This window comes from Nestor notabilis, unplaced genomic scaffold, assembly GCF_000696875.1.
Source record: "Nestor notabilis isolate BGI_N333 unplaced genomic scaffold, ASM69687v1 scaffold5275, whole genome shotgun sequence".
In the NCBI taxonomy this organism is placed as follows: domain Eukaryota; kingdom Metazoa; phylum Chordata; class Aves; order Psittaciformes; family Psittacidae; genus Nestor; species Nestor notabilis.
Genome location: NW_009929687.1, coordinates 67,786 through 79,941, shown reverse-complemented (window position 1 = coordinate 79,941; position 12,156 = coordinate 67,786). Strand labels below are relative to the sequence as shown.

At 41.3% G+C, this 12,156-nt stretch overlaps 1 protein-coding gene across 2 annotated transcripts in view; it reads left to right on the top strand.

Annotated features, from left to right (window-relative positions):
* The window catches only part of SULF2 (sulfatase 2), a 59,828-nt gene that overhangs the window by 38,176 nt on the left and 9,496 nt on the right, over window positions 1–12,156 (top strand). For both annotated transcript variants that reach the window (XM_010015099.1, XM_010015098.1), the window contains exon 10: window positions 6,472–6,679. In XM_010015099.1, the coding sequence (XP_010013401.1) occupies window positions 6,472–6,679 (208 nt within the window). The remainder of the gene's footprint in view (window positions 1–6,471; window positions 6,680–12,156) is intronic.

Here is a 12,156-nt window from a genome sequence, read left to right as displayed (position 1 = left end):
TGTTTCCTTTAGATATTCTGCAAATGAAAGGTTTGGCACAGTCTTCCCTCTGATTGCTTTGTGATGTACCAGGATCATGAAGGGATATTCTTTTGCAACTGACATGAAGATATCGGAAGTAAAGGCATGTCACTTGCTCAGTTGATCCCTCCACTTGTCTGACATATCATGGTGTAGCAGTGATGAAAACAGCTCTGATCAGCGTGTGCTTTCCTACCGCAGTTAATAAGTAGAACCTCTAGACCATATTCCTGCTAATGGCTAATAATAGTTATTGTTAGCCATTGCTTAGTACCAAGGGTGGAGCAGCAGAAGAAATTACTTACATTTTTCTCCTTTTCCTGAGGGCACTTTAGTTTGAACTTATGTCAGTCAGACCGAAGAAATGAAGTCAGATTTTGTAAGGAATTTCTTTCAAAACTGGGCAAAAAGTTTTTGATTTATCTTTTGTGGTTGTCTGGTTCTTTTGTACCTGGCAGAGATATCCTGAGGTTACTAAAGAATTTAAGTTCTGTTGATAAGTGAAGCATATCAAGCCAGCTAGAGTCCAGATAATTTTAATAGCTCTTTAGGCAGATCTTTGGAGTTCCTGAATTCCAGTGGGAGTTGCACATGCTCAGCAACTTTCAGGATCAGGGTCTTAATCTGTGATTGCAACAAGAAGTGACTTGTTGATAACTTCATGCACTAAAAATTGTATCAACCCTCAAACTGATAAAATTAGGAAGAAACAAACCATGAAAATTAAAATCATAATGATTTATTAAGGCTGTTATTCAGAAATTGTTTTCCTTATCAGGGATTGTAATTAACAAAATTGTTTTCCTCCTTTAGCCAGAAATAGCCTGTAATGATTTCCAGAGGCTATTTTATTATTGTGGTGGGGTTTTTTTGCTGCTTGTTGCTTCACAAAACCAGGAAATTTCCATCTCTTGTTGACTGGGATTTTTAAACTCCTTGCCATTACAGTAGTGGTTGTTGGAAGTAGCTTGCCAAAATCAATACCAATATTTAATAACCCCCCCAAATTTTTCAACTATCCCAGTATGAGAAGCAGTGTAGTTTGGTTCGGTTTAGTAGTTTGGTTTAGGCAACAAGATGGAGGTCAGGAGGCTGGCTTTGGTCTCAGAACTGTTACAGACTCCATCTGGGACCTCAGACAAATTGATTCCCATTTTGGTGCTGCTGGTTTTTTCCTCCACTGCTAATGTAATTTCTGGTTGGGCTGCATTCACTCCTGCAGTACCTAACACAGCAGCTGGGACCATTTGATACCACAAACCAATTATTATATTAATAATAAATGAATTATAATTGTAATCTTAAATTTAGCGGAATACCTGATTTTTCATTTGCTAGTTGATTGTTCCACCTGCCTCTCTTCACATACAGTTTGTGGCATCAAAAAGCACCCTCCACATTTTCTGACAATAAATTGTTCATCTGTCTTAGAATTTTAAGGGTTGAATGATCTGTAGCGTGTGACAGCTGAAACTGAGCTGAGAGCCCAGAGGTCTGAATCTCCAGTAGTGATGAGTCAGTGTAATGAAATAATGTCCAGTTGGAATGAAGACCAAGCAGTGCTATTTATATACCGATGGCATGACACAGAGCAAACCAGGCTCATTGTTGCCAATAGGTAAATTGGAAGAAAGTTTGGGGGTGGGGGAAACACAACAAAAAGATTTAAGAAAATAATACCTTTTGGGAAGAGGTAAGGAACTGGGCATATTCTCGCCACAAAATAGGCGAGGAGAGAGGAACCTGTCTGCATGAGCCGAAGAGATGTTATACAGAAAACGTGAGCCAATTATTTTCAGTCAACAAGAACAGAGAATCAGTAGTGTGTAGAAGACACACAATTTAATTTGACTGTTAAGTGTATAAGGACAAGCTGCTGGCAGAAGCAGTAGAACTACCTCCTGTAGGGAATGGGCTTGCTTCTCTCTCTGGCTTTTGCTCTTTTGTCCTCATTAACCCAGTAAGAAATAACACAAGGAACAAACCACAACAAAGAAGAGCTAAACTGTAACTTCAGCTGTTTCATACTACTTAAACTGTGATTGTACTGTTTCATACAAGGAAAAATGTATCCTGACTACTTGTAAATCAACTTAGACTGGAAGTTAGAATGTTTCTAGCCATCAAAGCAGTTTGTTTCTGGCTCACCATCCAGTGTGGTAGCGTGTGTGGGGTTCAGACAGCATCCGCATAAACTAAAGGTGACAGATACTGCTGAAGTGTTTTTGTCAGGTTGCTGGCAGGGACAGAGGGCTTTATTATCCTGCAGAAACTTTGATTCCTAGAGGCTATGTTCCTAAAACTGTTAGGGAGGGAGCCTTGCTGGCAGCTAACTGATCAGACAGTTTCACTTTTCACTTCTCTGTAGAAGGGAATGGAATCTCTTTCGCTTAACAAAAAGAGGAACTGATGAGACGCAGCATGGTGATTTAGGGCTCAGCTCTGAAAGCTCTATGTTTCAACTGGAATCTTTTCTTAGCAAGGCTTGTGTGATCATCCCTTTTCCTCCTAAGAAAACAATGTCAATTGAGAGAGATTCAGTGAAATGAGTGAATTGTAGGAAAAAGTCCTACAGGGAAGGTCAGGGCTATTTATTTCTGATTGAGGCCTCAAGTAATGACTTTGAATTAACATCTGTGATTGCTGTAGCAGTAAGAAGACATTGATGCACAATAATGCAAAAACCACTTCATGGTGATTGGGGCTATGAAGGAAATGATGGGGTTTTGACACACTGAAAAATACAACATGTCTTTTTCTGCTAAGGGGTCATTAGCATGTTCAAGGTGAATAGTGTTACTGGAGGAAAACAGGGCAGCTGTTCAGTCTACAACTGCTGCTAAGATTCATGTTTCGTAGATATTGAAGTCCTTATTTACTCTTGTGATACACAGAGCAGTAGTTTGGGCTGGAGGGGAGAATATATGTTACAACCTGTCTTTTTCTTTTTTTTTTTTTGCCTTTGCAGTGTACCTTTGAGCAAGATTTCTATTCAGTAACACCAATTTCTCCATTAAACTAAAGCCCAGGCTCTTCTGCTTTGCAGACAAATAACTGAGTAGCATGTGTTGTACAGTGGGAGGTAAGGTAAAGGATGGAGTAGAAATGTTAGAACAAGCCCAGCACAGTAGGTGGCAGAAAGCACAAGCACAGCAGCTGACTTGGCCTGCCCAAAGATGGTGGGAAACCTCCAGCTGGAAAGACTCTAATGATTAAATGACGTGTCTGGAAAGTTTAGCACAATGTGAGCTTGATGGACTTCAGGATGTATTGCTAAAGCCATTTATTTGGTGGTATGAATAGCTGTTCTGCAAGGCTTTGCAGGAAGAAAAGAAGGTTCTTCCTTTGGAGTTTTGGTATGAACTGGGAGGAAGATTGTAGGGGAGTTTGGGTTTTCCACTGACTTTAATTTGTATTAAAGTGCCCTCCTTTTCCAGACTCACCTCTTGCCAGATGTTATGAACTATAGGACTTCAATTAGAAACACATCTTTTGTCCTAATGAAGAAAAGACCTGAAAAGTTGGGGCAAGTAATGAACTAAGGGCACTTTGTTTTCTTGACTGGTTGAATTAATCCATATATGTAATTAAGTTTTGCTACTGGATGGTTATCATTTGTATCTGTGAGCCAAAGTATCTTTGGGGCACTCTAGAGTTCTTCATATAGTGATTTAATTATTTAAGTGATTACCTCTTATAAAATAACTTACTTGCTTCCAGGCTTTGACACAGGTTTCTGCATGATGGTTTGCTGTGCACTAGAAATGGATTTCAAATGCCAGAATTCACAATGCTTGAAGCTTCTTGACTGTCAAGCAGAGGTTGCAATTACTGTCCTTTTCCCCTAAGTTTAAAAGCGTCCTGTGGAAATGACTGAAATTAATATTGACAATTTGCATTAGTACCTACAAGCAGACCAAGGGTGAGTTGTTGAATCCCAGACACATTCACACACACGCCCATAGCTATTCTGGGGAAAAAGTAAAAGCTTGAGACTTTCCTTTGCCCTTTTCCACCCTCCATGTGTTCAGTGTTTGCTTCTGGAGTCATTTATGTAGTTCTGCACTGCGGTTGTTCGGCAATGGGCCAGTTAATGCATACAGTGTGCCCTTCCAGCAAAGCCTTTAAGGTGTTTTCACTGTAGCATACAGCTGCCTTGGAAAGATTTAAACTGCACCAAAAATTAAAGGATTTTTTCCAGCTCACCTGGAGGGGAAAAATGAGCATCAGTTTCTTGACAGGAGATGAAAGAAATAGAGAAAAAATATTGTTGGGCCACACATCAGAGCACTTATTTACTGTAGTTCTCATCATGGCATTTAACTTGCCCTCTGTTGAATCTTCGTTTTTCATGTATCAGACACCTACAGCATAGAGCTCTGCTGAGCAGAAAATGCAGTTTGTTCATATGTTTTTAAACATAACATTCAGATGCATTGAAATGGGAAACAGCAACAAACATTTTTACATCTTTTTTCATTGTGAAAGAAGCCATTGCTTATTCTCGTAAGATAACTTTTCCTTCAAACCTCGGTCTGTGCATCAGTGTTAGGCATTTGTAAAAAATAATACTATTAAGACTCAGCAATTTATTCTTCCAAGGCTATTTTTGTTCTACACTCCATCTAGGAAAATGTGTCCTGCTTTGCTGATGAGGACAGTCATGCAAAGATGTCTGATTCAGATGTCTTTTTGTCAGTATCTCTCATTGATTTCCTATGATTCCTTGTGCTGAAAGTTAAGCCAGGTTTATCTGCATCAGTGCAAGGTTTGGGTCGTACAGGAGGTTAAAACCAGTATCTGCATCTAAGAAGCAATTACACCCCAGGAGACTTGACATCCAATTGTCTGAGGAAATAAGTGGGCACACCATAAAACTGATCATTTTAAATGAGAGGATCTCCTGTGGACATAGATAAATCAACTGTACCTGACCAGTTCACTTCTGACTCCTGTTACATTCTGTAGTATGAAAGCACAGTAATACTGTTTTCTTGCTTTGCTGTCATGCAAACAGTGGAGTGAACTTCAGTGCAAAATGTGGACTTTGTTGTCCCAGCCTGGGCACACCTCTCTGGGAACTGAAGTGACTGAATCTCCCTTGTAGAGCTGCAGGCTGCAGTAAAATACCATCTCACTTGGGAGCTGTTGCTGTTTTTCCTTCTGTTCTTTTATTTGGAAAATTTTCAATATTCCAGTGAGTCCTGGAGGCACAGACTTAGGATGTTGTAATAGGGAAAAAGAGGAACGCCTCTCAAGACTCAGCAAAAAGCTGACGTGTTGCTGAGGGACTCTGTTTAAAGCAGTAGCAACTGATTCGGATTGGGGGGGGGGTGTGCATATCTCAAAGCCTAGCTCTCTAGCTAGCAGTGTGTTGGTAAATAAAGGAGTAGGTGAAATTATTTTGTGATGTATCTAGGAAGTGGGTAGAACTTCTGTGCCAGATTGAAGGTGGCTAAAACTCCCTTGCCCTTGGCACGGCTCTCAGAGCAGCACAAAGGAGCTATGAGCAAGTTACTTCAGGTTTTGAGTAACAGAAGGTGTTGGAGATTAAAGATGAGATTTTCTGTAGTCTGAGGGGAAGAGGGTGGGGGTTCTCACTTCATAGGCATCCAGTGCTGCTCACCATTGCTAGTCAGCCAAGGGTACTGGATGGGAAAAGCTGCTAAGAGAAACACTCAATATGGAGATAAACTCCTCTAATTACAGACTTCCATAGCTGATCCAGCCATACCAACCTTTGTAAGGTCAGTGAAGTGAAACAAGCACTTCTGCAGGGCAATCCTGTTTCTTATCTCTTTTTTATGGCTACCTTAGGATGAAGGGAATTATAACCTGGAAGTAACTATTCCTCCTCTTTGATTGTAGAATGAGTGTAAATACCCAACTCAGACCAGATCTTTACAATAAAGGAATCCACAACTTGGATAAAGTCATCCCACCATCAGGCATTTGAACTAGGAAAGAAGAGACTTCTCCAAAAAGATTTTCCCTTCTTGTAGAGTATGGCTAGGGGCTTATATGCAGGCCAGGAGCTTGGTTTAATGGCGTAAGAGTGGCTTAGATTCCTGCCAGCCCAACAAACACACTTGCTGGTAGGCAAGGATTCTTTTCAAACCTGTGGGTAAGGCTTGAACCTCCTTGGTTCATGCCACAGTTATTCTTCTGAAAGTTCTCACTTGTGATCTCCATGTTGTTACCCACAGTATTGATTCTGTTAAGAAATTCCCATTGTTCTGCCTCCAAGAAACAAAATCAGAAGCAAATGGAAGAGTTTTCCAAAGAGTTCCTGTTTTGCCTGAAAATGGAAGATTACAAAAAATGTGTTTTGGTGGTAGGTGATAGGTGAGCCCCAGCTCACTACAATAAGGAGTCTCTGATAGATTGCTGGAGCTGGCCATTAGACAAAGCACAGCTGGGACAGTTTTAATGACCAGATTTTTCTTCCAGAAATGGCAGTGTGTGGAAGATGCCAGTGGAAAGCTCAAGCTACACAAGTGCAAGGGAATGGCCAACTTGGCAGCTGCCAGCAACAGCAAAGGCACCTCCAATATTTTGCCCAAGTATTACCGCCGGAATAGTGAAGACTGCAACTGTGAAGAGAACGAATACAAGCTGAGCCACATCGGACGGAGAAAGAAACTCTTCTCCAAGAAGAGTAAGTGACCCCACTGTATCTTCTGTCTCTGCCTTAGAAAACTTAGGAGTTCACTAACACACATAATTGTCCTGATTTTCAAAGACATTGAATTCTATCAACATACTTACTGTGTAACTTTGAAAGTGTGCCTCATATTGGACAACTAGATTTGAAACTATCTCTGTCTGTAGGAAAAGGGGAGTGTTTTGATCCAAAATAGGGTCCTATATTTATGTCTTTCGAAGCTGGGGAGTGCAGTACACACACTGAAGCAGCAAGTAACCTGTTGTTACATAGGCCATGAAACATGAACGTTGTTTTACAGCAGATACTCCAGTTTTCAGTAGCTGCTGCAAAGCTTGGAGCTGTTACTGCAGTAATTTATTTTTAATAAGGATGTGTGTGCTTTGTCACAGAAGCTGCTTGCTCCTAAAATACTTTCCTTGTGCTCAGTCAGCAGAGACAAGGCTGACTTTTAACCAGCGATCACGTCCAAAGGGAATGACTGTTTCTAGTTTCCTTGGCACAGATCAGGTGCTTTTTCAGAAAGCCCATTTCACTGGCTCTAGGTTAAACCTTAGTCAGACTAACATCTATATTTGAAGTACGTAGTCTAATTATAGATTAAAGAGGCAAATGGCAGCACAGAATTATTATTCACTTGTAATACTTCTTTCGTCTCACTCCTCAAATACAGAGCCTTAATTATTTAGCAGATTAGTGTTTCTGTATAATGACCTGGCACAAGCTTCAAACAGAGAGTTTAAATTGATTTTTCTCCCATTATATTTGCCTTGCAAGCTGATCAGTACCTACTAAGCTAATTTTTAGTTGAAAAAAAATTATTGGTTCCAGGATGAAATTACTCAACTGCACTTGCTGTTTAACTACGTGGCACAGCAGATAATCTTTAAATAACACTAGAACTTGCAGTTCAATTAACTCCTTTTTATTTTTAAGTCACAGAGAAGAAAGTTCAGTCATGGGGAGTCAAATAACATGAGTAGATCGAAGGCACTTAAATGAGAAGAGGAAAACAATTTAAGTGAGGGTAACATAATGCTATCTGATAATACTTAACACTTAAGTACATTTCATCAGTGCTTCCTAAACATTAACTAATTTTCACAACATCCAGGGGAGGTGGTTAAGTGTATAATTACATTTAGTTTATGTATGAAGGAGGCTGAGATAAAGGTTGCTGCCTCTAGCAGAGGAATCAGTGCTGTTTGTTTCCCCGTGTTCTGCTCAGAAGAGGCAGAGTTATACTACACCCTTCAGCTCGTTGAACTTTAAGTCATAAACTTAAGCAGCATAAGGCAAAGGTCCTGGCAATCATGTTCCCATTGCTTGTGTCTTGAGTAAAATAATGGACTTCACAGATGCTTTAGTTTTCCCTCTGCCCATGCCCGGGGTGTGCCATACAGTGGAAGGAGTTAGCTTGGACCTGTTGACACAGACTCTTTGATTTGGTGTTGGCTGTTCTGCCATGTGTACTTATCTAATAAATGACAGGCTGAATGGAAATGAGCACAAAGCAATACAAGTCAAGGTAACACCCAAGGCTTTTCTGTACAGCTTACCGAGAAAGGTAGCTCGCTGCCTTGTGAACGGTAAGGGGGGACTTGGTTATTTATGATGTGTATTTGGATTTTTATGACTGGTTCCATGGGATTTGGGATTAAGTGCAGGCTGTGCTGGGTTGCATCGTTTTGAGGGCATCTTTGGAGTCTGCTACTCAGAATTTGGTGGGTGCATGGGATCAGCCTGCAGCGACCCTTGAGTGCCAGGGAATGCTGTTCATCAGGCTGAACAATAGCTAAACAGAAAATAGAAGTTTCAGACTGGGCTAGGGTCACATCCACATTAATGCTTTAGCTCACAGCAATAGGAAACACCCTGATCACTCTGTTCTGTCATGCACAATAGAGATGGATTTGCAGAGAGCAATTTTGATGGATTCTAATCTACAGTCATTTGCAGGAAGCTAAATTGGATGCCCTTCTTGCAGGGTGCATCCAGCGTGTTGCAAACCCTAATGGGGGTATGAGGATTGGTCTTTCAGAAAGATTAAAACCAGTCATGTGTAGTGAGAACATGTGGTCTTAAGACCAGACTAAATTGCTGATAGAGAGGCTGGAATACCAAATGTTTTGATAAAATAATTACTTTCTAATGCAGGGATGGTGCAGACCCATTGTCAGGTGCTCTGGTGCATTTAGCAGGCAACAGTGTTTTCTAAATTGAGTAAAGCCAGTTGCAGCACAGGGTCAGGTCCTGCCATTTGGGCCACACAACTTACCTGCAAAGCTTTAACGTGCTAGAAACACATAAGCATTAATGCTTGGTATATCTGGGTTGAGGTGTCAGGAATGTTTGCATCTCTGTACCATCTTTATTTTCTTTAGTATGTTTTTATTTTTATAAGAAAGATGAAACAAAGCCTTGCAGTAGGAAGAAAGTGTAAAGTAATAGTTCTTAAAGCCTTTGGCTGTCTTATGGTCTGTTATGTTTTTCTTGCTATGGATTTAATCTCCTCCTTCTGTGATGAACCAAGTGCATGTGATTAAAGGAGTTATTAAGCTGCATGTAAAGAAATGATGATAGGCCACACAGATTTGTAAACAACAAACAGAAGTGTGTGCAAAGGGGCTCGTGCATCTTTATTCCAATTTTCATGTCATTCATTTTTCTTTTGAGGTGGTCTCAATGCTGGAGCAAAATGACCTTCTTTGTTATTAAAAAAACCCCCATCAGTTACTTTAAAGATAATGCATTTGAAGTGTAATTTTTAATGGCAGTTGTGAGAAATTGGATGTAAGAAGGTGTTTTGGTTTGGGCTTTTTTTTCCTCTTTGAAATTTCTAAAGACACAGCTTCAAAATAAGATTTGTAGAGATCCTGAGGTACGTAATGGCCAAGAAAATACACCTCTGAACCTTCATCGGTCTTTCTGCGCAGCAGAGATATTGTCAAACCTTTGACTCCAAAGTGCCTGATCTTACTTTGGTGCTATATCAGAAAATGCTGCTTCTCTACAAAAATCTGGAAAATACACAAACATTACATCAAGCAGGAATTCATGAGGCTGGAGGTGGATATTTTCCTCGTGGCACATGTGGAAGCAGAATCCTTACTTATTCTGTCATCACTGTGATGCTGGAAAATACATCACATCCAAAATATGTAAGTAGAGTAAGTGTCAACAGGGAAGAGCATGAGCTGTCTTGTGCAGTGCCCCAGCTTTGGGGAAAGTGCAATACCATGCTTATAGTAGGTTACAGTCTTTCCAGTTATCTCCAAGAGAATTATCATTTCCAAGTGATCTCAGTGTTACATGATTAATTTGGTGGCTGCAAAATAAGTAATAAGGCTTGAGTGAGTTAAATATAAACCCGAAGGCTGGGCATGTTTGTGTCAGATATGAAGTTCATGGGTTTAGAATACAAGATGGCCTTGCTTTATTCAGTTCAATAATAATTTTGGATACTGCAGTTCATGCTTTCGATAGTGTTAAACCCTGAGATGCTACCAAAAAGTAGTGGTGAAAAATCAGGTGTGTTTTTTTGTCTCTAGACCGTATCAGAATCTGGCCCAGGACAGAATGCTTCCTTTCAGGCTCCAGCAAAGACCAATGTGCTTGTCAGGTGGCCCAAGAAGGCACGACTGGGTGTGCGGGGCACTGAAATGTAGTCAGCCTGCTTAAGCTTAAATTTCTCCACACTCAGTTTGGAGGATGCACCATTTTAGCAGCGCCATCGTTAAGATAGCTGTCTCCTGTAAGAGCAGAGGAAGAAGCATCACGACTCACAGTTTACCAGAGCCAAACTTTAATAAGTTGAAAAAGGGAGTAGAGGTGCTTTGGGCCAAACATTTAACAGCCCCAGATCTGCTTTATTTGTGGGCTGTGTACCCAGGTAATGAATTGGAGAGGAAAACTTAAACCTGGGGGAGGATCGACTAATAAGTAATTAGAGGTTGGTATTTATGCCTGCAGTGCACTTTGCAGGTGGGAGAGCCCAGCACAGATGAGTATTGATTTGATAAATATTCTAACCATTTCCTCTGAAAATGATGGCATTTGGTTCTAAGGGCAGCACTGAGTCAGCACTGTGGGGAGCATGTTGGGATGAGTCCTTCTTGACTCACTGGAACTGCCCCACTCCAGACCAATTTGTTGGTTGGAAGGCTGGGTTAGTTTGTCTGTGCAGGAGGAGGAACCCCTGGCTTCAGTTCTTCAGGGACGTGTGTAGACAACAGTTCCCTGCAGCTATCTGCTGAGGTCCAACATGCTGGATTGGCATATTAGACTTGGAAGGAAGGTAAATTGTTAGTTGGCTGAGCTTAACAAGATGAAATGAGGGAACAATTAAAGAAATGGGAGTTTATACATTGAATATAATTGTTAGGGTGTAGCTTCTTGGAACTTCCTTCTACTTCTGAAAAGATGGGAGTTTCCTTCTCATTTAGTCAAACTTTTCCTGAATGGGTGCCTGAAACAGGGCCGGTCTGCTGGGTTTTTTCTTTTCCCTTCAGCAGTGACTCACCTGGCTTAATATCAGCAATAAACTTTGCACCACAGGTGGAAAATGTGCGAAGCCAGACAATCCAGCTGGTATTCCACTTTCTGTGTGTGGCACTGACAAGAATATAGTGTTTGGACCAGATTCAGGTGGGAGGAGATGTTTATTTCTCTTCCCACAGTCTGCAAAATGGCTTTTGAGACCTTGCGATCCATTTGGAATTAATGTGAGGCTTCTTGAACCAAGTCACTCTGCGTTAATGCCAGAGCGTTCCAGTTGACATGAATGTGTCTTTTGTCAATTCCTTTTGCTCTGCTTGTTTTGCTGGGGAGATTATCTCATAGAGAAAGTTGGCTTTTCTGTGGAGTCTGGGATTGCAGGAAAGACTGGTCTTCTCATTTGGCACATTGGTAGAGTTTTCCCCTTCCAGTGTGTAGGAAGTCCTGTCTGGTGAGATGTGTGGTGGGTTTCAGCTCTGTGTAAAGCAGAGGTGACCGGAGGAGCCACGGGACTTGACTGTTTCCAGTATTGTCTTAGATGGCTCCAAGCCTCATGTACAGAGCAGAGACCCAGGCACTGGGCAGGGAGAAGTGAGGTGGTGCTATTTAGGCTGTACTTCTGTCTCAGGCAATGAGGTGATTATGCTTAGTGTAGTGAGGGACTCAGCAGTCATTGGAAGTGAGCAGGAAATATGGTGAGAGATGGACCCCGTCATCCAGCAGGGAAGCTTAAATATGGATTTAGACTCCATAACCAGGATACATATTTGCACCACTCCAGACCAAACGGAAGAGGAGCTCTGGGGATTTGGGCTGGGACAGAGAACTTTGGGAAGCAGTGATGGGGAAAAGATGAGTGAGAATCTCCTACTGTGTAGTGACAATTCATAGCAAGTGTTTAGTCCTGCCTTTGGGCTGCAAGTGCAGAGGCGAAGTTGGAGGGAGTGAATAGCACTGGAGGATGGTGTGTTGTG